The sequence below is a fragment of the Engystomops pustulosus genome, chromosome 11 (genome assembly GCF_040894005.1).
Source record: "Engystomops pustulosus chromosome 11, aEngPut4.maternal, whole genome shotgun sequence".
Classification (NCBI taxonomy): domain Eukaryota; kingdom Metazoa; phylum Chordata; class Amphibia; order Anura; family Leptodactylidae; genus Engystomops; species Engystomops pustulosus.
This window is the reverse complement of record NC_092421.1, coordinates 33908087-33936050: the sequence shown is the minus strand read 5'-3', so window position 1 is coordinate 33936050 and position 27964 is coordinate 33908087. Positions and strand designations below refer to the sequence as shown.

At 41.3% G+C, this 27964-nt stretch overlaps 2 protein-coding genes across 7 annotated transcripts in view; one reads left to right on the top strand and one right to left on the bottom strand.

The window, feature by feature from the left end:
* Window positions 1-27964, top strand: part of CDH23 (cadherin related 23) — a 708444-nt gene that overhangs the window by 536279 nt on the left and 144201 nt on the right. For all 4 annotated transcript variants that reach the window (XM_072131217.1, XM_072131214.1, XM_072131213.1 and 1 more), the window contains exon 28: window positions 26310-26370. In XM_072131217.1, the coding sequence (XP_071987318.1) occupies window positions 26310-26370 (61 nt within the window). The remainder of the gene's footprint in view (window positions 1-26309; window positions 26371-27964) is intronic.
* Window positions 74-18310, bottom strand: C11H10orf105 (chromosome 11 C10orf105 homolog). Of its 3 annotated transcripts, XM_072129575.1 has the most exons (3): window positions 18259-18310; window positions 15737-15828; window positions 74-1138 (listed from the first exon to the last, which is right to left on the bottom strand). In XM_072129575.1, exon 3 carries the CDS (start codon window positions 1131-1133, stop codon window positions 702-704), a length of 432 nt encoding a protein of 143 aa, XP_071985676.1. In that variant the 5' UTR covers window positions 1134-1138; window positions 15737-15828; window positions 18259-18310; the 3' UTR covers window positions 74-701. The 3 variants fall into 3 exon arrangements, with proteins under 3 accessions (XP_071985676.1, XP_071985675.1, XP_071985677.1); XM_072129574.1 differs by lacking the exon at window positions 18259-18310 and having other exon boundaries at window positions 15737-16103; XM_072129576.1 differs by lacking the exons at window positions 15737-15828; window positions 18259-18310 and adding an exon at window positions 3991-4172.

Genomic DNA, 27964 nt, shown 5'->3' with positions numbered 1-27964 from the left:
CAATAAAACTTTTCAGATGTGGATGAAGATTTATGAAGTTTATTGCTTAGATTATTTTGAGCAAAAACCAGGCTTAAAATAACTGATGCAAAAAAAAAAACTGATAACACTTAGATGTTAACCGACCCTAAAGCAAACAATATGATGACAGCTACACAAGCAAAATTGATGCACATCTATGCTCATTTTGTTGCTCAATATTCACTACCTCCAATTAGAGAGAATTTTGTGATTTTCTTCACTACATAATTTCCCAGGTTTTCCTCCACTTTCTATTTCCAATGCCAAGTGTTAAATGTAAGAAATGCATTTTAAATATTTAGATTTGTAAAAAAAAAAAAAAGAGACAGATACATGGTTAATTTTTAATGATTGTGAACTTGTGAAGATGCGCAGCTAAGTTATACTCGTTGCATGTGACAACAGTTGGTTTTAAAACCCCAGCTAAAAAATTCAACTCCTTTATCTACATCTATTTCTTTTTTAGACTCCATGTCCGGAGTGACATTATCAATCAAATTATTCAGTTTGTACTTGTGAAAAAATATAGTAGTGACCAGTAGTAACTGTTGTGGATAGGTGGGATTTCGGTCCTCTCTTCCATATTGGCGCTGGTTTATGGTTGTACCTCACTGTTCATTTAGACAGTATGGAAAATGACAATTCAAATTCAGCAAAAAAAAGGGGGTGACACTGTCCCATCACATTTTAGTGGACTCAAAAAAGGACCAGTCATGAGTAGTTGGTGTCTGCCTTGGACATGTCCTTTGGCACTGAGAGATTGGCCGACTACGTCGGAAGCTGTTTATCGATTGCCTAAGTGAGCCTAACCTCTTCCAAAGTCGGAGCTGAGGTTCACTGGCGTCTTCCACATGATAGGGCATAAATTCCCGTGGTCCGTAAAGTGATTGATCAAAGGCAGCAGGCTTGCAAAGTGTCACAAATATGAGGCAGGTGGCAATCAGAAGGAAAATGCACACAAGAGAAATGACGATGGGAAGTGGGTCTGTAAAATCCACAGGAATTTTGGTGGCATTTATTGAAACATTCTCCATGGTAGAGTTATAAACGTCAGGAATAGCCGTGCTCCCCAGTGTTTCATTATTGAACGTGATTGTCGTTTCAGTGGTCATCTTTCCTGGAAAGCAGAAAAATAATGAATTGTTTAAATATATGGATTCTTACATGTAAATAATTATCATTTCTAGATTTATTCTAAACAGACAAAACAGCAACTTATAATGAATAGATCTACATAAAGTCAATGGGACATTTTCGGAAATATGAACTTCTGATTCATAATGAATGGAATACAACAAAATTCCATGGGGGACATGTATCTTTATTTCTGCTAGTTTAATTGTCTCATTTTAATGACTTTTGTCATTTTTGGAGACTTCACTGCAACTTTTGCTGATGTTTTTCAAGTACACCTTGTGCAGTGCCTTATGCATTTTTATTTTCCAGATGTTTTGTGTGACTTTACACTTATGTATCACTCTTTGGGGCAGATTTACTTACCCGGTCCATTCGCGATCCAGCGGCACGTTCTCTGCGGTGGATTCGGTCCCGGCCGGGATTCATTAAGGTAGTTCCACCGCCGTCCACCAGGTGGCACTGCTGCGCTGAAAAGCATAAGAACGCACTAGAATACACCGAGCCGGGCTGAGTGGAGGTAAGTGCAAGCTCCGCGACAGATTTTTTTAAAAAAATGCGGCGGTTTTTCTGAATCCGTTGGGATTTCGTTCGGGCACGCCCCCCAATTTCCGTCGCGTGCATGCCAGCGCCGATGCACCACAATCCGATCGCCAAAATCCCAGGGCAATTCAGGGGAAATCGGCGGAAATCGGAAATATTCGGGTAACACGTCAGGAAAACGTGAATCGGGCCCTTAGTAAATGACCCTCTTTGTGTTTATTTTTGTGAGTTTTTAGGCACAAATTAGCACTTGGTCCCAGGGCAGGTACAAAGGAAAAAATTTCATGGACCCTGATTTAATATATAAATATGGAGTTATTTCACATGTTTTAAATGTTTAAAATTTTGCACATAACCAGTTGGGCAGTGAAGTTTGGGCTGTTATATTTTTTTTAAATTCATACATTTTTGCATTCAGATTCATTGAAATTTATTGTTTACTTCTAAGGGTGACCACAGCCTCATATGTCTTCATGTCTCTGGGGTGTGATTCGAGTGCTCAAAAATGTAGGCCACAGCCTTAAATCCAAAATTGACAGTAGTGTACGCCCCTGTACTTAACCCCCTCACATTATAGACATTTGCAACAAAAAGTCTAAAAAAAACCCCAAAAGTACTAAGATACACAAAATGGAGCTTAAATTGTTTGCTTTTATGATTCACATGTTTTCTGGGGATCCCGGTGTGTCAAAACTAGCAAAAGAGAGCGCCTGGATCAAGATGAAGAGGAGCAGAGGTGAGTATTTATTTTTTGCGTCTGTTTTGGCTGGTTGATTTCCTTTAAAGATGTCTTTCTATATGGAGTTTAGCCCTATAGGCTTTCCCATACATGTAGTTCATGAATGAATACATTTTTGTATGGTCTCTGGTGTGCACAGAAAGATTCTTGGTACTTTTGTTATCTTTATATCATGTTAATTCTGCAGATTTCTTTAGCACCTTGTATAATCTTGAGTCGTGTAGTGCCCACCCTATCCTCATGTTGTATTGTGCTCAGGGCACTACTAAAAGTGATTAATTTTAATTCTTGATTTAGGCAGAGCTTTAAGCTAAAGTTGGCCCTATAGTTAAAGAAATAAAATAAATTTATTAAAACAGATGTACCTGTCTGAAGGTATTTGAAGCCATGTTATCTCTTAGAAACGTCCTTGCATATGACCACCCCCAAAATCTGGCAGTCTTGGCAGGGATGGCAGGGATGCACTATTGTGCCCTGACCAACCACCTGGATTCAGTGTTCATTGCCACATGGTGGCTGTGGGACATACAATAACTCCTGGATATCTCATAGGAAAAAACTATTTCTTTCTTTGTGAAATCACTCCAGCAGCGGTGGTTGTATCTTAGGACAACAATCTCATTTCAAAGGGACAACATGACTACATTAATGAGAAATTATCTTCACATAGGTTATTTTTTTTTTTCAATAACATCCAATTGAAGAAATATATCTGTGGCCGATAAATGTATTTAAATGTCATTGTACAGAAGAGACTACCCCTTTAAGACATTCCCTCTTGCCATATTGTTCTTGTGATAAAGTAGGCCCTATAGCAGTTCCTGCAGTATATTAATGACAGATGACTCAAATTACTGTGTCTGGCCTCTTTTTCATTTCATTGTGGGAGGGTATAATTGACTATAATGTCAATTGAGTACTCACAATAAAAATATTAGTGAAAATCAAGGACTCCCAATAAAAGCAATACTGAGTACTCCCAATACAAACAATAGAGTACTCCCTATAAAGAATGTCTATCTAGTACAGTACTCCCAATACAAGCAATACTGTCAATTGAGTACTCCCAATATACAATAGTGTCCATCGAGTGCTCCTAGCAACAACAACCGCATCAATCAAGTACTCACAATAAACAATACTCTCGGCAGTAAAGTAATTCACATGTAAACGTCTATAAACATGTCCTGAACTACTTGAAATCGCGCAAATAAAAATAATTCTTCTATTGATTAGTCCTGCATAAAACCTATTCTACCCTTTTTGGGGACTCCGGGACAATCTATGACTGGGGACACACAGAGCAGTTTGGACCGTAGTATAAGCTGTTGCTACTTTTATATTGTAATTGCAAATGTTGAATTCTGAACATGGAAATCTATAATGATTTAGAAACTGCTCATAGATGAAGAGTTATCCAGAATTGCTGTGTATGCAGAGATATGATATACAAGTTCACCACTACAGAAAATTTGTAATAGAATATTCTACATTACCCGTCTACTATGGATAAATAAGGTGAATTTCTGAGAAATAGTAGTGATAAATCTTACTGGTTTTGCTGTGGTCCAGGAGGAAAGCAGAAGGCAAGCATTTGGTGTCATCTTTTAGTGCACTAGCATGTTGTTAGGTTTTGTGTCTCATGAGGCCTTGTGTTTGTACGGCAGCTCGGGTCTGGCTACTGTAGGTGTATATATATCCATAAGTGCAGATCATCACAGCAGGGAGCCTTGAAAACAGACGTGAGGAGGATTTGCATACATTACGAAAAGATATTCAAGAGCCAATGCTATGGGTTTCTTCAGTAATAAGGGGGTTGTGAGCTTCCAGAGGAAATTGCTAATTCTATCATGTTATATTGTTATGTGCTTTTGTCAATTTTTAGACATGAAAATATTAGGAGCTGAGCAAGGGGGAAAAATTACATGTTTTAATGGCTTACTACTTTCATGTGTACTATAATATGTATGGTAAAATACATAAAATCTAAATCAGATTTCTCATGGATGTGAGTATAATTTTTTCATGTTCTTGAAATACTGATCTGAATAATTTACTTCAGTTTTTCAACTAGAGATATTGAAAACGTGGCTCGGGTTCAAGTACAGTTTGTGATACATTTTCACTGCTCACACCTTCTTGTACCACTTTGATAGGCACTAACCACTGCATGCTGGACACAGCCCACACGACCGGCCATTTTGAAGAAGTTATGACCCAGTTCTACAGTCATAACAATTTGGTATCTTTAAAATTGTTCAAATCCTGAAAGGTTTAGGCCATTTATGCTCCGATCCTGGTTAGTTTGTGAATCCCGGATGGTGTACTGGCCGGATTTTATTGACGGACCCCAATGGTGAGGATGGGTAATAACACAGCACTGCTGTTCCAAATGGAAGAAGGGACTCCATGCATCATACATCACTATGATGCATGAGGTCCTATCGTAGCCACAGTGTTGCGTCTTTGATTCATTGACCAACCACAGTCATGTGTCTCTGACCTTATTTTTTTATGGTCTGTTAAAAATGGTCGGGGGAGGGGGGTTGCAATGAACGCTGCTTGCAAAGGGCAGATGAGTGGCATTATACACATTTGTTATGTGGCCCTTGTACAGATCAGTCCTATTATTAGGAATGAGGCTGAGTTGAAATACAAAGCACAGCTGCTGTACTACGGTATGTATAGCAATGTGCTTGGTAGGAATTTAAAAGAAGTCTACCACTAGGATGAAGGATTATAAACCAAGCACACAGACATGCTGGTGCGTGCCCCCTCTGGCAGGATCTGCTCTTCTTTTTAGCTTCTTATACCCTTGTTTTTTCAAATTAACTTGAGAAGCTTCAGGCTGAATTAACAGCTATGGAGCCCGAAGCTTCTCTGGCTTATTTCCATACATTTTTATAATCTTTTTCGTAAAAATATGAAGCTTAAAGAAGAGCAGATCCTGCCAGAGGGGCACACACCAGTATTTCAGTGTGCTTGGTTTACAATCCTTCATCCTGACTATAGATGTCCTTTAAATGTACACAAAGTAGATTTTCTTTCAGAAAAAAAAATCTGCATAAGGAGCTCATTAGGGTAGGTACTACAAGCCATATACAGGGTGAGCAGAGCAGATTCCATATGGTGATAATTCAAAGTCAAGGAAACTACTTAGAAATGCACCTTTCCATGGGGTAAGACGTATTTACATAGCCTAGGTATTGGCTGGGCTGAAATGCAAGGCACATGTAGTCCCTTGAAGAGGTGGATAGGATGCCCCCTGTTGAGAGGGTACAGTATAAAAGAATACAGGAGCAATGTCAGCAGGAAGAGGAAAGTCTCATATCCCACCCCTCTGTTCAGCACCACTGTCACTAGATATATATGCAATTCTCTAAACCTGTAGATGAGTGTATATACTGTATGTCAGAAATATGTTCCTGAAGGGAAATAAACCATAAGCTGCGGCTACGTTTTTACACAGGAAAAAAGGAGCCCAAGGAATGGATTTGCATGTTTTCCGTTATCATCTTCTTCGATCTTCTAGTATTGTAGCTATGAGGTCTGAAACTCCGAATGTACTCAGTATGCAAATGTCTGCTATGTGCACAGGGTTTTAAAGCTACTTTTATACGTGAGAGAATGGTGGGGGGGCTGAAGAGCTGCGTCTTCTCTGAAGGGTTAGTCAATAGCTAGAAACATTATGGTAAAGCAAAGGAGATCTGCAATATGAATATAGCACAGGGTGCACGGAATATGTGTGCTCCATATAGATCAGATATCTGTCATTCAATGTATGAATCATTTTGAGAGACCAATAAGAATTAACTCTTTCTAGTCAAAAATGCTTTTGTGATGAAAACTTTACATTCAGTGTAGTAATAAGATTAAGGATATATTAACATTTTTAGATTCACCAGGGGCACAACTAGCAGAGGCTGGGCCCCATAGCAAGATTCTGCAAGGGCCCCAATTCCCCTTAAAAGAATATAGACAAATTGTACATATATACAGATGTTTATACAATCACACAAATTTATATACTTATATACACACATATATGTTTAGATGTTTACTGTGGATGATGGGTGATAGATATATTTAGATATATTATGCTGAACATTGTGCAACATAATGGGGCACATTTACTTACCCGGTCCATTCGCGTTCCAGCGGCGGCTTCTCCGCTCTGGATTCGGGTCCGGCCGGGATTTAATAAGGTAGTTCTTCCGCCGTCCACCAGGTGGCGCTGCTGCGCTGAAAGTAAACTCATCGCGCCGGAATGCACCGAGCTGGACCAGGTGAAGGTAAGCGGTCCTTATGCGACACAATTCGGTTTTTAAATTCAGGGGCTTGTCCGAATAATTCGGGTTGCTCGAAAACCACGCCCCCTATTTGTGGCGCACGGAAGCTGGTGCGCGCGCGACACAATCCAAACCCGTGCGCCACAATCCCGGGGCAATTCAAGGAAACTCGGCGCAAATCGGAAATATTCGGGTAACACATCGGGAAAACGCGATTCGGGCCCTTAGTAAATGACCCCCAATATGTATATAAGTGTGCACATTCTCCATTCTTTAGTGTGGGTGGTCAGGCCCCCTGACTCTGTGGGCCCCATAGCAGCTGCTATGGCTGCTACCCCTGTAGTTATGCCCCTTTGTCTCACTTTGTTCATAGCCATAATTATATACAAGACTAGGGATTTTAGCATCTTTTAGTTTATATACATTGACACATATCACATAGCTGTTAGCAGTGTGTTAACAGTGGCTATGTGAGAGCCCACACACCAGGCAAACAGACTCTGGACAGCCATGAAGGCCCATCATTAGAGGTTTGATACATATTACAAGCAAAAGCAGCTTGTTCATTGTCCATCACCCAGACACAGGCGGCACCTTTATTTTCGGGGACTTTTAAATTTCATGGCATTAGCATCCTGTCATTTACAGCTAGCCACCATTGCCACCTCATTTCATTTGGATTTAGGTTCTGTTTGGGATCTGAGGTTACAGTATGGAGGCCTTGGAAAGAGCGCTTTAATCCTGCCATTGCTGTGGGGGACACATTCTCCAGCTGCTGTTGTGATGGTGTGGGGAGCCATTACATATGAAGATCTGTGAGCTCTAGTAGAGATTCAAGACACGCCGAGGGTTAAGCAATATGTGCAGGACAGACTGGCCACTTGTGTTAACTTTTACAGTGGTCTTATAGTTTCTCAATGCATGTATAATTTGTAATATAATCATAAAAACTTGCATATATCATCATTACATTCACTCACAGAAAAGTCAAAATCCAACAAATACTTGGTTCTTATATTTATCTATTATTTATCTATGTGAAACCATGTTCAATAAATAACTTATTCTATCATGAAATTTTAGTTTGTTCTACACATATAGTGACAAGATTTATGTCCAGAAACAAGGAAGTGATCATTAATAATCCATTAAAGGAAATCTACCAGCAGGATGAAGGATTGTAAACCAAGCACACTGATGTGAGCCCCCTCTTACTGGATCTGCTCTTCTTTTAGCTTCTTAGGTCCTTGTTTTTAAGACAAAAAGCTTTAAAATTATACAAATGAGCCTTAGGGGCTCCAGTAACAGCTATGGAACTTGGAGCCGCTAGGGTTCATTTGCATAATATTTAAAGTCTTTTTTATTTGTAAAAACTAGGGCCTAAGAAGCTAAAGGAAGAGCAGATCCTGCACACACAAGTATGTGGGCGTGCTTGGTTTACAATCCTTCATCCTTGTGGTAGATTTTCTTTAAGTCCATTGTTTGTGGGGGTCAGTGTGACATTTTCTATATACCTAATTTAACGTAGACACATGTTCAGAACTCTGTATTCACTGTCACTTAGAAAGGTGATTTAAAGAACATCTCTCTCTATTACAACCTCGACAATAATGGCCGCTCAGTCATACATTAACAGATTATAATTTCTGCAGCACACAGCTGACTACTGCACCAGTACACAGGGCTTCAGTAGATCTGAAGTATGAATGATCTACATTTTATGTCACTGGCGTCTCTGGTTTTCCATTTTTCCTATAAAATACTGCTCTTAGCAGTTGGCTCTCTAATACAAGTGCTTGCCTTTTGCTCACACAAATCAAAACATCGATTTCTCCATGAATAAACAGAACAATGTATTTTGAGGAAGGAAAATGTGGAAAATCAATTTTACATCGTAGCAGGATAGGAATGACAAACCGACTTCAGCTTCTATCCTCAAAATACTCATCACTAACACAGTTTGCAATCGATCTTCTGTGCTATATTCTTCCTGCAAGCTACAGAGAATATCATGTCATATTTTTATTCTCTGGTTTCCGCACAGCTGTGGCATATAACATAGGGTTACTGAATTTTACTGAATGATAAAGGTACTGTACAATTCTTGGGTCCCTAAATAATGGAACCCATGTAACTACTGTCTGGTCTATTCTCCCACTGTAAATAATGAAAAGTAGCCTAAATGTGTGGAACTTTAGAGGAAACAAACCCTGCAAACCATTTTCTACCATGGAGATCCCACAGAGCTTTTTCTCCTATATGGTTTTGAAAAAATACGATTTAAAGAAGATCTACAAATAGTTAATAAATTTCCTCTTTATTAACCATAATCACTGTTGAGACACTCCCAGAAGTCTGATTAAAGCTGTATGTTTATAAGGAGCTCCGTTCCTGTATTTTATGTATAAAATAAGCTCTATATTTATGGTAATGAAGCACCAGTACTTCAGGGGGCATCACCAGAGCCCGGAGTTTCTGGCTAGTACACGCCCCTCAGAGCATTTGTGACCCGCCTCTTTGCACCATTGCCACTCCCCCCTCCTACTCTGTGCCAGAAATCTCACTGCAGCACAATGCATATACCCACTGCTGTCATAAGTAGCGTTTCCGGTAGATTTCCTGTAACCCCTTAACGACTTGCAGCAAACACCAGCCGGTAACGCCTACATTTAGTGTTGGCACCGTTTGTAGGTGTTGACCCTTTAACTGTCACTGGCAAAGCTGCGCCGACTAATGGGCGCCCCCTTATTGGCTTTAATCTTCGCACATTGTGACGTTATCGTGGAGCCACAATCAGTTGCCATGGCAGCCGGTTATTGCTGCAGATCTATAACAGTGTCCAAGTGGCACACTTTTACAGATCTATAGCAAATTCCCTGTGTACTATTGCAGTATATGGTAGGAGCAATCACACTCCTTATTGTTAAGGTACCCTGGATTGGGGGGGGGGGGGGGAGGGTCTAAAAAAAATGTAAAAATGTTAAAGTTTAAAATAAAGCTAAAAGTTAAAACCTCCCTTCTTTTCCTAGAACTGATGAAACTTAACAAATAAAATAATATGTTAGGAAATGCTGCCTCCCAAAGGCCCCCATCAATACAAAAAAAATAATCAAAAATAGCACCAAAACTTCCCTTTTTTGCTGTCTTTGAACACACAAAAGATTTTGCAAAAAGTGATCAAATGGTCATACTGTTCCCAAAATGGTACTTTCACACACGGGGGTGTGGGAGAGTCTCTTGGGGCAAAAGTCTGTGGACTCTCTGGACCACCATGGGAGATGGTGGTACTTCGCCAGAGGCAGAAAGCGGAATGGTCCTGCTGCGGCGGGAAGCCACCAGGTCATTTCACGGGTGCAACTATGCCTGCGGTGGCAGCCAAGGTAGGGAAGCGGGAAACTGGACACAGTGAAAGCAGGACCATGGGAAGGCAGGACTTTGGGTAGGCAGGGCCTCAGGATGGCCACCAGAATACAGGACCGCCGCAGGAACATAGGACCGCCGCAGGAACACAGGACCGCCACTGGAACACAGAAACGCCATAGGAAACACGGAGGCGTCTAGAAACGCACAGGAGGAACACTGGAGGCTTTCTCTTCAGTGGAATGACTTGAAGATCCGGCAGAGAGTGAAGGGAGGTGCCGGATTATAAAGGCAAGCCAGATTAACCAGCGCCCATTAGGAGAACGCTGGCCCTTTAAATCAGGACAAGTCGTATAGATTTATAGATTTTTGAAGGTGGAGAATGAAAAATGGAAACAAAAACAAAAAAGGACCATGTTCTTAAGGGGTTAAAGGATATTATACCATGTAAGTAGAAAAGAATGGTCCTCTGTCTGCTGGATTATCTGTATTATATAGCATCACACTGCAGTCCCATACTCCCCCCTTCATATCTTTATATCTGATGGATGTCCACCTCATTCTACAAGTGGCTTGTGGCTCTTGAGTATAACTTGTCACCTGTCCTTATCTGCTGTCTGTAATCTATTGACTATAACCATAGTCTAATGCAAAATTACTCAATTTAGATACAGTAGGTCTGTAAAATGACATATTTGCAAATTATCTTCTATATTTTTCAATACTATAAAATATTTTATGATCTCTGACGTGATTCAGGTAGGTAACGGACATACAGACTGCAGATTTGTAATGCAGTTTTTGACATTAATACTGGACAAGGACTGACTATATAGAATTGCTATTTGTCCTTTATATATTCTCTCCCTATATGATTTATTCCTAGTTTTGGCCTCAAAAATAGCATAAAAACCTGAATGTGTGCCCTTGCGTCCAATCCTGAGAAACTTATTTTTGTTCTGAATTTAGTGTGATACTTTGCACATGGGATGCTTATTTCAGGTAGGAGAGGGAATAATTGTTATAACTAAGAAGAAGAGTGCCATCTGCTGGCAAGATATGAATTGAATTGAGAACTTTCATCACACAATGTAAATTAGGATGCTCCCCCATGTGGCTACTATACTACTGTGAAAATAAGCTGCCTGCATCTCTGATAAAATGTGACCAGCTACATCTACAGCCCGCATGAATGCACCCTTAGGTTTACATGTACACAAATGTGCATTTTGGAATTGAAACAATGGCTAGCACATGTCTCATGTATTTCAATGGGCTGGCACACACGGCCTGTTCTTATCCCTTTTACATTCTAAATTATTTTCTTTGATGGTAAGGGAAGGGGACTGGGTGCTCATGTCCACCACACTTTCCTTTCATTGCGTCCCATTCTGTTCCCTTCTCTTCTCCTTCAGACTGACCTAAACTATTATAAAACCAAGTATCAGACATAAGCTCTGAGATTTGTAGCTTATTCCTATACCCTAAACCAGTGATGGCTAACCTTTTAGAGCCTGCGTGCCCAAACTTTAACCAAAAGCTACTAATCTATTGCTAAGTGCCAGTGCAGCAATTTAAGCAGTAATGTATTTCTCATTGTTCTTTGACAACTTTCAATCATTCAGCCTCCTAAGGACACCAACACAGTTGAAAGGAGGAGGGAAGATTCTACAGGAAGATTCTTTGAGTCCTGTCTGATGAATTTCATGCTGGTGTGAAGGCCTGGGTTCCGAGTGCCGCCTCTGGCACCCGTGCCATAGGTCGCCACCACTGCCCTAAACTAACTCAAGCTCAGACACTGTACCCCTAAATAGTGCCACACAGAGCCCCTTGAAATGAATAAAAAAAAGAAAATGCTTTTACATTACATAAGTAAGCCCTGGATTAGACTACTTACTTAGTAAGGTGGAGGTTTTAATGATGTTGATGCCCCCCTGTGTACACCCCTCTAATATTCACCTAAATTTAGAACAACATCTTTTATAGGTTATAGAAAATTACATTAAAAAAATTAAACAGCGCCACTCTTGTTATTAAAGGGAATTGACAGCCTTCTTAAAGGGGTATTCCAGGAATCAGCATATACATTCATATACAGATGGGTCCTTAACCCCTTCACGCTCTATGACGGATATATCCACCGGAGAGCTATGAAGGTGTATGAAGAGGGCTCACTGAAATATACTGGTATTGCAGAAAATGGTAGAAACGATCAGACTATATAGGATTAAAGCACCCTAGAGGGTCTAAGACATAGGGAAAAAAAAAAATTTACACCATTTTATGTCACATAAAAAATGTAATAAAAAGTTATCAAAATGTCGCACAGTCCTCATAGTCTCAGCAATAAAAACGTCGACTCATTTCTCAAGAAATGACACCTCAACCAGCTACGTACACCAAAGTATGAAAAAGTGTCAGAAGATGGTGAAATGTTTTTTTTTTTTACTTTTTCGTACACATTCGTTTAATTTTTGAAAATGAATAAAAACTGAGCCTACAAGAAAGTGCTTTTTTTTCCACACTTGGAATTTTTTTCAGCTTCCCAGTACACAGCATGGAATATGTGTAACGCACACAATAAGTCCTCACACAGCTCTGTGCACGGAAAAATGAAATAGTTATGGATTTTTTAAGGTAGAGAGCAAGAAATGCGCAAAAAACCCTGCATCCTTAAGGGGTTAAAATATAAGCTAATATGTAATTAGTTGTTATGTAATATTTTGCTCCCCTTAGGAGAAAAATATTGTGCACAGGCACTATAACGAAGAATTAAAATGCTACCGGCCCTTTAATAAGTCTGTTGATTTCATCCACGTGGAGCAGACACAGGACAGAAGATGGCCGCTGGTCACATGTCCACATCACATGTCCTGTACCTGCCTGGGCAGGTCATGTGATCACCACTATGTTTGGCTGTAGTCGGTTGGTTGCAGTGCATCCAGTATGGCCAGTGCTGTGGTGAGACATCACCTTAGTGAGGTAATGTGCAGTGATGGCAGTTACACATCATTACTATGGTAACAGAGTACTATAATCTGTAACATCATCACTGGAGGCAGAGCATAAGAGAGAGGAGGAGTTACTGAGAACTAAAGCATAATAGGACTTTTAGTTTGCAGTGGCGGCCATCTTGGTGATAACTGCATACTTTAGAGATGCCAGAAAATATGTGAATTAAAAAACAAGCTATTTAAGCTACATTTTGGGACTAATTGAGTTTTGTTATATAATTTATTTATAGCATTATGGGTTTTTGTATCAGAGGTTCATATTCCCGGAATACCCCTTTAAGTATTCTAATCCATTGGCGGCATGTTGTAGAGAAATATTGTGATTTCAAAAATACTTTTATTATTTCTGTCCACTATGCTGTTCCTGGAAAATTCTCATTTGAATCTGTATGCTAATGAAGCAGTTGGCACACCCAGGACATGTGCACATCAGCACCTTGAGAACTGCTATTCCTCCCTGGACTACAGCTACTACATCTGATACACAGGAGACTTTGTGGGGGAACACTTGGATGAAAGAGAAGGGATTTAGGCAGGAATAGAAGTGCTACAGTGCAGACACCAACTGCCACATTAGCATACACAGGAGACTGGGAGTGTCTCAGTAATGGCACAATAAACACAAATGATAAATTTATGTTGTAAATCCGCCTTTGTTTCTCTACAGCATGCTGGCAGCACGTTACAATACTTGGTAGAGATGGAAGACTGCCTTTAAAGGACATCTATCGCCAAATACTGTATGCAAATGAGCCTGAGGGGCTCCAGGCTCTATTAATATCTATGGAGCCTGGAGCCCCTCAGGCTCATTTGCATCCAGTCCTTCATCCTGATGGTAGAAGCCCTTTAAGTTGTACATAGCTGTCACTTCATTGAAATGAAGGTGAACCGTAATTTTTATATTTCATACTTAGACTGAAAGCCTCCTCATAGGTTGTCATAAACCTTACTAGTCATTTGAAATATTTTTGAGCAGTTCAGTGGTGCCAATTTCAATGAGGTTTCAACAATTGGACTGTTGCAAATAACCATTTATTGGAGTGTGGATGGTGGGGTAGGGATATAACAGGAGTGCCAATATATATTTCCTTTCTAGTTGGTTAATAAAAGGAGAATTTGGTTTTGTTAACATGAAGGATTGTTCTGACAGCTCCTGGCTCTAGATGTGAGATGATAAAACACTTGGCATACTTTAGATGATTCATTCTTTTCTTGATTCTTGTTCCTGAATGTAGCAGCCAGGTCTGTCTTATTGGCCAACCATTTCACCCATGTCTCTACCCTGTGCCAGTCGCTGTACTGGTTTCCCGATTACTATAGAATTTAGATAAAACTTCTCATTCTCCCCTACAAAACCCTCCACCATGCTGCACCTCCCTAGAGAACATCTCCTCCTTCTTCCCATCCCTCTGCAATACATTACTTATCTCTTTCTACAGCCGTAAAGTGCCTGTACTCTATAGAAATCTTTAGTAATATTCTAAGATTGACATCCTCCATGATGCAAACTTGTCCAATACATCTCAACCCTTAAATGTGGCCATTTCTTTAAAAAAAAAAAACTATTCTTCAATGCACAGAATTCTTCAGATGCAGAATGTTCCTAAATAAGCTACAGGTGATTTATAGAATACTATAGGTCATCTATGCCACTACAGGCCTGTACCCTCTTGATGTTTACCTATGTTACTAATCTGTGATAAATGTATAAAAAAATTAAGCAATTTATAGATAAATATAAAATAAATATAAAAGCAGAGGGGCCTCTACCCCATTTAGGTCTATTCCTCAGCTCCTGGCACTATCAGTGGGGAGACAATGTGTAAGAATACATAAAGATACTGTACATTCATTAATCAAAGTGACCACCAGAGAGCCAGCGACCCTGTGTTTTTGTCAAAGATGGAAACCTGCTACCACATAACACTGGTGACACTTATGTCCCGGTTGAATCCTGCACATGATTTTTCTCGTTTTCCCTAACAGAAGAGGCTGGAGGAAAGCTGGATTGCCACACATTAGCAGGATTGTGGTGACATTAGCAGTTGTATCTCTGCAAGTATTCATCATTTATCTTCTACGTTATTCTTCATTTTTTACCCCAAAGCCCTAGATGCATCTATACCGGATACAAATAAGTAAACATTATTATAAGGATCATTATTGTAACTACTTTTGAGTTGTGTATGTCTACAGTAGGTAACATCTGCAGGACTATCTGTGCTCATGCAGAATTCTCCGGGTGATAAGATACTCTAGATCCTCTTTAAAGTTTCCATGGATTTAGCTTCAAACTGTGAATGAACTCAAGATCACAGACATGGCTGACACCTTTTATCCTCATGAGAGATTGATGGGGAGTAACATTCATTTATGAGTCTCTTTGTAGCTCAAGAATGGACCCCAGACTCTACTTTTGGATGCAGAGCAAATCCTAAAAAGAGAGCGGGAGACTTCACTCGAAATCCTGAAAGGTTCTACAAGACGTCTCAAGTCTCTGACATCCGTTCAGTATATTGAGGCATAGATGAATCCCTGTGCACCATTCCTTTTTATTATTCTACATGGAACATACAGCAGATTTTACAAGATTTGCAACTAAATTACAATATTCAAAGTCAACTACAAAATCCCACCTGATTGTAAGAATTTTTTTCATCCAGTCTTCAAGTCTCTCATGATTCTGGAGTTCACTGCTGGATGCCTGTTTTTCTCAAACTTGGTTGCCCTTTGCATGGGGGATGGATGGAAAGATAGAGGCAGCAAGAGGGAGGAGAGGGGTGTGGGTGATGCAGACAAAGGGAGAGAAAGTAAAATGTTAATGGAAACAAATTAGAAGCTTTTCTTAATTCTGGTCGGATCTATATTACAAGAGGAAAGTGTAGTGTCACCAAGTGGATCCCCGTCTACTCAGGGGACAATGCTCCAAACTTTTCTGGACTTTTTATTAGATCTTCTCGAGATTATTTTTCCTGTGATTAAGTTTAATGTTGTCTCCCGGCAGTTGATTTCCCCCTGTGGGATGTTTACATGGTACAGTCTGGTAGCTGGATTTTGTTCTCTGAATGCCAGCCTTCAGGTTGCTCTGAAGTTGAGATGGACTTTAGAGAGGAGGGGGGAGGGAGAGATGGTGTGAAGGATTGTATAAAGAGCCTCTTTATATTCTTCTCCACCAGAATATTTCCTGGCACACTTTAATGTAACATTTCCACTGACATCAACTTTTTTTAAGTAATTAGGAACCGTATATTATTAGGTTATTTTATAGTATAAATTAATGTTTATGATGGTTTTACACTTTCGGTTTTTAGCCTCCATTAGACTGATGTTCTAGGGATAATGTGTGAAGCTAGCCGGGAACAATTATAAAGCGAAGAAACATCTTAATGGGGCAAAAAGTTGTGAATTCCCCATTATTGGGATATTTTAGCTACTATAGTCAATTTGTAGCTAGAAAAAGCATTTCGTTTTTGGTATTTATTTAGCTTTTTTTTCTTTTTGAAAATGTCTAAACAAATGGACAATTAATAAAATATAAACAGAAGATCACAATATAAACTAAGTTTTAAGTATAGGAAAGAAGACTGTGGATCCAACTTCAAATTGCATGGTTGAATCAGGTGCAAATTAACCAAATAATTACTGATGTATGGACTGACTAGCCTCACATCCCTATGGACAATGTGTAACATGAGCTAAACAGCGGGGATGTGCATGAAAACTGGCCACAAAAAAAAAATGAATATCAGATATATATCCGTAAACTCCTTACTTTATTGTAATGTTATAGCACTAACATAAAAACATTTAAAAACATATGGCCACATGTGCCATAGTACAATTCATGAATGCGTACAATATATGCTATATGCTGACAACCCCCAATAGGTCCGGTATGGACTAACACTGGTGTGGATCTAGAAATCCTAATCTGCTTGGACTAGTTATGTATACAATGCAAATTAATCCAACAAATAAAGTGGCAAGTGCCACTGCAAGTGATGAATGTGCATCTTATACCATAAGCAGTCAAACACATGAAGTCCAAACAGCATAAAAATGATATCACTGTGTTAACGTTGGGGGATGGAAGGTTGTGCCCCACGCGTTCCGCCTCCACGGGTTTCCTCAGGGGTTGTCAGCATATTGCACATATTGGGGCAGATTTATCAAGCAGTCTGAAAGTCAGAATATTTCCAATTGCCCATGGCAACCAATCACAGCTCCCCTTTAAAATATTCATGAGCACTGGTGAAATGAAAGCTGAGCTGTGATTGGTTGCCATGGGCAACTGGAAATATTCTGACTTTCAGACTGCTTGATAAATCTGCCCCATTGTACGCATTCATGCATTGTACTATGGCACATGTGGCCATATGTTTTTAAATGTTTTTATGTTAGTGCTATAACATTACAATAAAGTAAGGAGTTTACGGATATACATTTTTTTTTGTGGCCAGTTTTCATCTTTTAAGATTATGCTAATGAGCCAGGATTTCTTGGAGTGTGGCTTTCTCAGAGCCTCTCTGTGCTGTAGCTTCATAAGCTGTTACAGTGAGCAGAACATGTAGCAGCAGCAGGAGGTACAGGGGTAAGGGAGACCTAATTGTAACAGTATGGGAAGCTATAGGACTGAGGGGCTCTGGAAAAAAACCAGCAGAGCCCTTAAGGCTCATTAGCATTATTTTAAAAGTTAATTTTAGAAGTGAAGAAGCCATGGATAACAAATATAAGAAGATCACCACATTAATAGTGCTAGGATCTATAAGTGTCCCTGGTTTATCATGATGGATTTGGATGGGAGATTTCCTTTATAGGCAAGGTTATGATATTTGCTAACATAGTGAGGTGCCACCTTGTGTTCATAGTATATGGTACAAATACAAAAGTTGCTCTGGAGCAGCACATGACCAAACAAGGCTGACTGAATCTTGAACAGATATAATCCAAAGAAGCAGCATGAGGCAGCGCTCCAATGAAGACTTGAGTTCCACCCAAATAAGATACAGAATTGCACCATTTTACCCTTCCCATAAGGATATTTCCTTATAGAAAGGGTGAAAAGTTGCGATACTGTATGATATTTGGGTGGAATAACCATAACTTTTCATTGGAGCGCTGCCTCACGCTTCTTCTTTGTAGTATATGGTACATGTACCTGATGAGCTGGTGGACACATCTGTTCATTCACTCTAATCACAGTCAGGTCTCCAGGTAGTGATCCGTTGTTTATAGCAAAGTAGCCAATAGAAATAACATCTTGCCCTGCTTGTCAGGAAAGGAGCAGAACCTCTACATTAGGTGGCAGTGTAGCTGAGAAGGGAGGTCAGGCTTTGTCAGATACCAAAGATGAATTCTCTCTTGAGAGAGAAAAATGAGGTGTGGGGTTTTTGGCATCAAACACATTAAAACTTGTTATGAAATTTATTCCAATTGAAACCAAAATTGTATACCACCGGAAAATGAATGTTGGCAAAACAGCAAAGCAAGTAGTGGTAATTTTGCATTATTAGGCAATGGTTGTTAGTAAGAGTTTATGTGTTCTCTCAGTGTTTGCATGGGTGTCCTCCGGTTTCCTCCCACTCTCCAAAACATACTGGTAGGTGGATAAGATTGTGAGCCCCATTGGGGACAGGGACTGGCAAGCTCTGTGCAGCGCTGTGTAATCTGTGTGCACTATATAAGTAAAGAATTATTATAGTAAGTTTAATTCCCTTTGTGTGGTATCAGCAAGATGGTAAGTCAGTAGTCCTTGCCAAATACTCCTAAATAACAAAAGATTGAAGCCTCCGTATGATGAGATGTACATGGCATTTGACAGCCAATCAGCAGTTAGGTTGTTCTGGTGCAATTTCTGGCAGTTCTATGATTCTAGTATAAAAATGAAAATATTAGAATACTGGTATGTAATAAAAAGACACTAGAGGGCAATCCTCACTTGTGTCTTGTAGAGAGTCAAAATATTTCATAGACTGTAAGCTCTTGTCCGCAGGGCCCTCACTCCTATTGTTCCATATGACTGTTTGTTCCTATTGTTCCATATGCAATGTTATATTATACCAAACCACTTGAACCCACTCCATTAACAACTCAATATCCAGCAACCAATAGATGAGTGAAACTCAGTCCTCATACAATTCATGACTACATGATTAAAAATACAATTCATTTTATTGAAGAATTTTAAAAGGAAAAACAATTACAACATTAGAATACAATATAAAGTAAATTGTTCCCGGTAATCCGTCTAATGCCTCTGCACATCAAGAACATATAATATACAATTTCATTGGGCATCATCATATGTGCAAACTGCTACAGTTTCAAAATAAAGTGCCAGTGCATATATAACTCCATAGCAGCTCAACATACAATCTCATAAGGTGCAAATGTTATATTATAATTGTATATTCCTCATATGATTTGTAAAATGCTACAGAATTTGATGGTGCAATATAAATAAAGATTATTATTATTAATAGTTTCTTATATTTCTTGTAAAGTGGTTATGAGGGTTAATGTAATGATATGAAAAAAAATAATTAACTAAGGTTAGATTATTAAGATTAGAGAAGAGCATGTGTCCAAACATATGTACAGTGTGGAATGAGTAGCATGGGTACTAAAACTTTGAGTGCAGAAGTTGATGAATATACTGCTGTCAGGTTCCCCACATCACCACTGAACATCTGTCTGCATATGGCAGAGGCTGCCAAGAAGGCAGGTCTGCCCGAAGACGGGGCTAAATGTCTACGAGGGGCAACAAAAAGGGAGTAAAGGCAGTGATTTGTTCTTAAGTTGAATTTGGATATACAAATTTAAGTCCAGACAAAACTTTGAGTTGTTCTTAGAGCAAGGATTAGCAATAAAAGAAGGGTATTATATGCTGGCGGGCCACATATGGGGGTATTATATAAGGGGTCCACAGGGGGGCATTACAAAGTTTGTTGGGATGAACACAAAACAGGAGGTAATATACAATATGGGGGCCTCTAAGGAGGGCTGTATATGGCAATGGGCCGCATAAGGGGGTATTATGCCCTGTGGGAATATCAGTGTTTGGAGTAAGGGGTTGGACAAAGTGCACGGCTTAGAAAATATACATTTGCTATATTTTTTTCCCAAATAGATTGTGTGGTCATTACGCAGGGAAGAGGTGAGCTTTGAAGTCGCCTTTAATCAGAGGTGTGACCGTATAGTATAATAATTAGAGATGAGCGAACATACTCGTCCGAGCTTGATGCTCGTTCGAGCATTAGCGTACTCGAAACTGCTCGTTGCTCGGACGAATACTTCGCCCGCTCGAGAAAATGGCAGCTCCCGCCGTTGTGATTTTTGGCGGCCAGAAACAGAGCCAATCACAAGCCAGGAGACTCTGCACTCCACCCAGCATGACGTGGTACCCTTACACGTCGATAGCAGTGGTTGGCTGGCCAGATCAGGTGACCCTGGGATAGACTAGCCCCTGCCCGCGCTGCTCGGATCATTCTCTGTCTGGATGCCGCTAGGGAGAGAGCTGCTGCTGGTCAGGGAAAGCGTTAGGGTGTTCTATTAGAATAGTGTTAGGCAGGAGTGATTCAACAAGAACCCAACAGCCCTTCTTAGGGCTACAATAACGTTATACTTTTTTTTTTTTTGTTTGCTTGTGGCTGGGCTTGCTGGCACTAGTAGTGCAGCTAGTACCATATTGTGAGGAATTTGCAGGGGGACTTGCTACCGTTGTGTTTAGCTCTTAGTGACACACATATCCACCTCAAACACCAAAGTGGGAAAATTTATTAGGGGTTTGATTTCAATTAGGCACAGTCTGCCATTTACTTTTTATTTTACGTTTATTTTTTCATAACTCAGCGTCATCTCATCAGTGTGCTTTCATACTTGGCTAGAAAATAGCCATAGGAGAATCCAAACGGCTTACTTACGCCTACAATAGCGTTATATATATTTTATTTCTGGTTGATCTGCTGGTGGCTGTCCTTGCTGCAGTGCATCTACTAGCAAATTGTGAGCAATTTGTAGTGAGAGTTGCGACCGCTGTGTTTTGCGCTTAGTGACGCACATATCCATCGCAAAGACCGAAGTGGGAAAATTTATTAGGGGTTGGATTTCAATTAGGCACAGTCTGCCATTTCCTTTTTTATTTTACGTTTATTTTTTCATAACTCAGCGTCATCTCATCTGGCATAGCAGTGTGCTGTAATACTTGGCTAGAAAATAGCCATAGGAGAATACAAACGGCTTACTTACGCCTACAGTAGCGTTATATATATTTGATTTCTGGTTGATCTGCTGGTGGCTGTCCTTGCTGCAGTGCATCTACTAGCAAATTGTGAGCAATTTGTAGTGAGACTTGCGACCGCTGTGTTTTGCGCTTAGTGACGCACATATCCATCGCAAAGACCGAAGTGGGAAAATTTATTAGGGGTTGGATTTCAATTAGGCACAGTCTGGCAGTTTCTTTTTATTTTACGTTTATTTTTTCATAACTCAGCGTCATCTCATCAGTGTGCTTTCATACTTGGCTAGAAAATAGCCAAAGGAGAATCCAAACGGCTTACTTACGCCTACAATAGCATTATATATATTTTATTTCTGGTTGATCTGCTGGTGGCTGTCCTTGCTGCAGTGCATATACTAGCCAATTGTCAGGAATTTGGAGTGAGACTTGCGACCGCTGTGTTTAGCGCTTAGTGACGCACATATCCATCGCAAAGACCGAAGTGGGAAAATTTATTAGGGGTTGGATTTCAATTAGGCACAGTCTGCCATTTCCTTTTTATTTTACGTTTATTTTTTCATAACTCAGCGTCATCTCATCAGTGTGCTTTCATACTTGGCTAGAAAATAGCCAAAGGAGAATCCAAACGGCTTACTTACGCCTACAATAGCGTTATATATATTTTATTTCTGGTTGATCTGCTGGTGGCTGTCCTTGCTGCAGTGCATATACTAGCCAATTGTCAGGAATTTGGAGTGAGACTTTCGACCGCTGTGTTTAGCGCTTAGTGACGCACATATCCATCGCAAAGACCGAAGTGGGAAAATTTATTAGGGGTTGGATTTCAATTAGGCACAGTCTGCCATTTCCTTTTTATTTTACGTTTATTTTTTCATAACTCAGCGTCATCTCATCTGGCATAGCAGTGTGCTTTCATACTTGGCTAGAAAATAGCCATAGCAATAGGATAGCATTGTTTGGTTTTAAAAACTAAAAAACACAAAAAAAAACTAAAAAACACAAAAAAACACAAAAAAAGTTAAAAAAAAATTAAAGTTATAACTTTCATTTTCAAAATGTTTAACCTGAGGGCTAGGGGTAGAGGACGAGGGCGGGGACGTGGGCGTCCAACTACTGCAGGAATCAGAGGCCGTGGTCCTGGGCGGGGTGAGACACCACCTGCTGATTAGGGAGCAGGGGAACGCCGCAGAGCTACACTCCCTAGGTTCATGTCTGAAGTTACTGGGACTCGTGGTAGAGCACTGTTGAGGCCAGAACAGTGCGAACAGGTGATGTCGTGGATTGCCGACAATGCTTCGAGCAATTTGTCCACCAGTCAGTCTTCCACGCAGTCCACCCATGTCACCGAAATCGGCACTCCTCCAGCTCCTGCACCTCAGCCTCCTCCCCCCCAGTCTGCCCCCTCCCAGGAAAATTTGGCATTTGAACCGGCATACTCTGAGGAACTGTTTTCTGGACCCTTCCCACAGTCACAAACCACTTGTCCGGTTGCTGCTGAGCAATTTTCCGATGCCCAGGTTTTCCACCAGTCGCAGTCTGTGGGTGATGATGACCTTCTTGACGTAGTGGAAGAAGTGTGTAAAGAGGTGTCCGACGATGAGGAGACACGGTTGTCAGACAGTGGGGAAGTTGTTGTCAGGGCAGGAAGTCCGAGGGGGGAGCAGACTGAGGGATCGGAGGATGATGAGGTGACAGACCCAAGCTGGGTTGATAGGCCGGGTGAACACAGTGCTTCTGAGACGGAGGAGAGTCCTCGACCAGAACAGGTTGGAAGAGGCAGTGGTGGGGCCAGACGGAAAGGCAGGGCCAGACCTGGTGCATCAGCGCCAAATGTGTCAACTAGTGAAGCTCCCGTGGCGAGGGCTCCTGCGGCGAGGGCTAGATTTTCAGAAGTCTGGAGGTTCTTTAAGGAAACACCGGATGACCGACGGACTGTGGTGTGCAACATTTGCCAAACCAGGATCAGCAGGGGTTCCACCACTACTAGCTTAACTACCACCAGTATGCGCAGGCATATGAATGCTAAACACCCCACTCAGTGGCAACAAGCCCGTTCACCTCCGGCAGGGCACACCACTGCTCCTTCCCCTGTGTCAGCTGATAGTCAGCCCCCTGCCCAGGACCCTGCCACAAAAACCCCATCGTCGCCTCCACGATCCTCCACAGCATCCACCAGCGTTCAGCTCTCCATACCCCAGACGCTGGAGCGGAAACGCAAATATAGTGCAACCCACCCGCACGCCCAAGCCCTTAATGTCCACATCTCCAGATTGCTCAGCCTGGAGATGCTGCCCTATAGGCTAGTAGAGACCGAGGCCTTTCGCAACCTCATGGCGGCGGTCGCCCCTCGGTATTCGGTCCCCAGCCGCCACTACTTTTCCCGATGTGCCGTCCCAGCCCTGCACCAGCACGTGTCAGACAACATCATCCGTGCCCTGACCAACGCCGTTTCTGACAAGGTCCACCTGACCACGGACACGTGGACGAGTGCTGCCGGGCAGGGCCACTATATATCGCTGACGGCACATTGGGTTAACTTGGTGGAGGCTGGGACCGAGTCTGACCCTGCGGCTGGTCATATACTGCCGACGCCAAGGATTGCGGGGCCTACCTCGGTCCAGGTGTTTCAGGCCTACTATGCCTCCTCCTCCTCCCACCCCTCCTCCACCTCCTCCTCCGAACTACCATCCGTGGGCATGGCGCCATCAGTCGGTAGCTCTAGGCACAGCAGCAGTGCCGTCGCTAAGCGACAGCAGGCGGTGCTCAAACTGCTGAGCCTAGCCGATAAAAGGCACACCGCCCAAGAGCTATTACAGGGCATTCCACATCAAACTTGTTAACTTTCTCGCCACCCTGCTGTGTAATCCACAAAAGATACTGGCAAACTTTTATCATTTACCGATATTATTTCAGCGCTTCTTGCGCATCTGTTTCCATCCCCTCACCCGCCATATCCTAAACTTATAAGAACGCTATTACACTTGATCTTATACAAAAGGTTCTTAGAAGTGCTGTTTGGGGAGTAGCCTAGAGACAGGGGCTTGGATTGGCGAAAGCTCGCCTGGCAGCGGAGCGCCAGCTCCATGCCAAGATCCAACTAACATAGTTTTAACTGCAGCACCTTTAATCTACTACTAGTTCACTGCCTCCATACATGGTCCCCTTATCAAACGAGCTTTGTCAGGCAGAATTTTGGGTTGTTTTCATGGCTTCCACAACAAACTTGTCAACTTTGTCGCCACCCTGCTGTGTTATCCACAAAATATACTGGCAAACTTTTATCATTTACCAATATTATTTCAGCGCTTCTTGCGCATCTGTTTACATTCCCCTCACCCGCCATATCCCAAACTTATAAGAACGCTACTACACTTAACTTGGTGCACGCTGGGACCGAGTCTGACCCTGGGGCTGGTGATATACTGCCGACGCAGAGGATTGCGGGGCCTACCTCGGTCCAGGTCTCAAAGGCCTACTATGCCTCCTCCTCCTCCCACCCCTCCTCCACCTCCTCCTCCGAACTACCATCCGTGGGCATGGCGCCATCAGTCGGTAGCTCTAGGCACAGCAGCAGTGCCGTCGCTAAGCGACAGCAGGCGGTGCTCAAACTGCTGAGCCTAGCCGATAAAAGGCACACCGCCCAAGAGCTATTACAGGGCATTCCACATCAAACTTGTTAACTTTCTCGCCACCCTGCTGTGTAATCCACAAAAGATACTGGCAAACTTTTATCATTTACCGATATTATTTCAGCGCTTCTTGCGCATCTGTTTCCATTCCCCTCACCCGCCATATCCTAAACTTATAAGAACGCTATTACACTTGATCTTATACAAAAGGTTCTTAGAAGTGCTGTTTGGGGAGTAGCCTAGAGACAGGGGCTTGGATTGGCGAAAGCTCGCCTGGCAGCGGAGCGCCAGCTCCATGCCAAGATCCAACTAACATAGTTTTAACTGCAGCACCTTTAATCTACTACTAGTTCACTGCCTCCATACATGGTCCCCTTATCAAACGAGCTGTGTCAGGCAGAATTTTGGGTTGTTTTCATGGCTTCCATGTTAACTTTGTCGCCACCCTGCTGTGTAATCCACAAAATATACTGGCAAACTTTTATCATGTACCGATATTATTTGAGCGCTTCTTGCTCACCTCCTTTGGTTCCTCTCTGCCACCCATTGGTTTGAAGCCTGAGTCCATTTAGGGTATGTCGCCATGCCACTCTCTAGCCTGCCGCTGCTGCCGCTGCCTCTGCATGAAGTCCCCTATAGTGTCAGGGTCAATTATTGGATGTTTTAGATGCTATCTAGCTTCATTCTGTCACTCTGTCATGGCCATGCTGTTGCCCATAATTTTGGCATAATGGTGCGATTAAGCAGCCTCAGAGGCATCTATGCATGCTGCCCCTGCTGTTTCCTGTCCATTTCCGTGGTGTTTCCATCCTTTTCTGAGGTTCCCAGGTGTTTGGCCAAGCTTCCCTGTGCAGAGCCTTGGTCCCCTTGAAAAATGCTCGAGTCTCCCATTGACTTCAATGGGGCTCGTTATTTGAGACGAGCACTCGAGCATCGGGAAAAGTTCGTCTCGAGCATTTTAGTGCTCGCTCATCTCTAATAATAATACAAACATGTGATTTAAGTCATATTTTGATGATCTACATATAAGAAAGCTTGATACTTAAAAGAGCTAGTCCAGGAAGCTAAAATACTTTGATACTGTGTCAATTTTTGTAGTATGTTTGTCACCTTTTTATCACTTGCAGTTTATGTAAGATAAAAATGAAGCTGCATTGCTGATTAATTAAAAAGATTTGTGGTTCCAGTTTCCATGCAGATTTGTGTGTCTCCATGGTTACAGAATAAACATATACTGTGTGTAGTCTGATACTGCAGTTATGTGTTATTTTCTACTGGTAGTATTACTGTATGTTCAGAAAAGGAAGTTTTAATTCAATAATGATCTATATCTTCCTTTAGTTGGACGCCACTGATGCAGATGAGGGAGAGAACGGACGTGTTTGGTATCGTATAATCAGTGGTAAGTAACATAGCCCTTTTTTTTCACTAGACTATTAACAGTTAATCTAAAGCTCTTTTTTGTTTTTATAGCAATGTTAATTTTGTGATATAAATAACATATAAAATTAGCCATGAGCTGTCAGATCATGTCTTTTGTATATCAGGAAAGCTGCCGTATACACTGAGTGTATACATTGACCTATAATGGCAGATGGAGCCACGTTTTTTGCCTTCTATACTGCGGAAAACACTGGTGGAAAAATGTTGCTCCTTCCAGCAGAGCAGGGGGCAATGAGGGATGGGTGGCAGTGCATCCATCCAGGGAAGTCCCCAGTGATGTCACTGTATGGAGGAGAGTGAAATAACTGAGGGAAACCACCAGAACATTAGCCAATCACTGGCTACTGCTCATGCTCAATCCAATGTGAACCCCGCCTTAGACTGACGTACATGGATCATTACAAAATGGATGCATCTCTGTCATTATACAAAAATGAAATTTTTATTTTTCACAGCCAAGAATCAATGTTGTTGTATGAATACAGTCTAGGTATATATAGAGTCTGTGCTATACTGAAAAGATTAAAGAGGACCTGTCACCAGATTTTGACCACCATGAGTAACAAGTCCTCCCAATATCACCTAAGATTAGCTGCCAGTGAGGCAATGTACCTCAATTACAGGTGCTTTTCTGATATGCTAATTAGCTTTTGTGACTCATACCTGGTGTTTGTGACTCTTCTCTCTCTCAAGCTGGCAGTTAGCCACGCCCCATTATTGTGAGTGACATCTCTGTGTCTCTTCAAATCCCTGCTATGCCTTCTTGCACTTAGGAACCGTCTTCTAATATTCAACTACAGATAAATAAAGCTCTATGTACATGAATTTTTTTGACATGTTACTAGTGACATCATTGTAGGTCCTTTAGCCTTCTAAGAATATCAAACTGTACACCATGTATGTGATTACATGAAATCACAGCAGCCTCCATCAAGGATGGAGAGGTAGAGAAGTCCATGGAGGCTGCCGTGACTTCATGTGGTCAGGTACATGCATGGGGCACAGTTTGCTATTGTTAAGAAAGTAAAGTACCTGAGATGGTGTCACTCTGGTCACATGACATGAACTGTGACTAGTAAGAAAGCATAAGGCATGGGGAGGATTAGATGGGAAGGGCCAGATGAGCAGGACATGCCCCCTCTGATGCCAAGTAATATAAGATAAAAGGTGATTTATGTAGATGTAAGCGAAACAATTTTTAGGTAAAAGAAGGTATCAGTTAGTTAATAGAGTTCTATTGGAACTCGTCACTGGCTGTATATGTGCGAATGTGGTGACAGGTTCCCTTTAAATGTATTGTTTTTGCAATATTTAATACTTTTACACTCATGCTATTATTTTATTTTTATTTTCTAATGGAGCTATATGAGGACTTGCTTTTTTGCAGGATGACTTTTAGTTTTCATTGATCCCATTTTGGGGTCATTTGGACTTTTTGAGAATTTTTTAATTACATTTTTATGCGGCTGATGGGAAAAGTAGCAAAATTGCAAAAAAAAAAAATTACAACTTTCACCTTGGGGGTTAATGTCATGATACTTTTAAAGTGCATT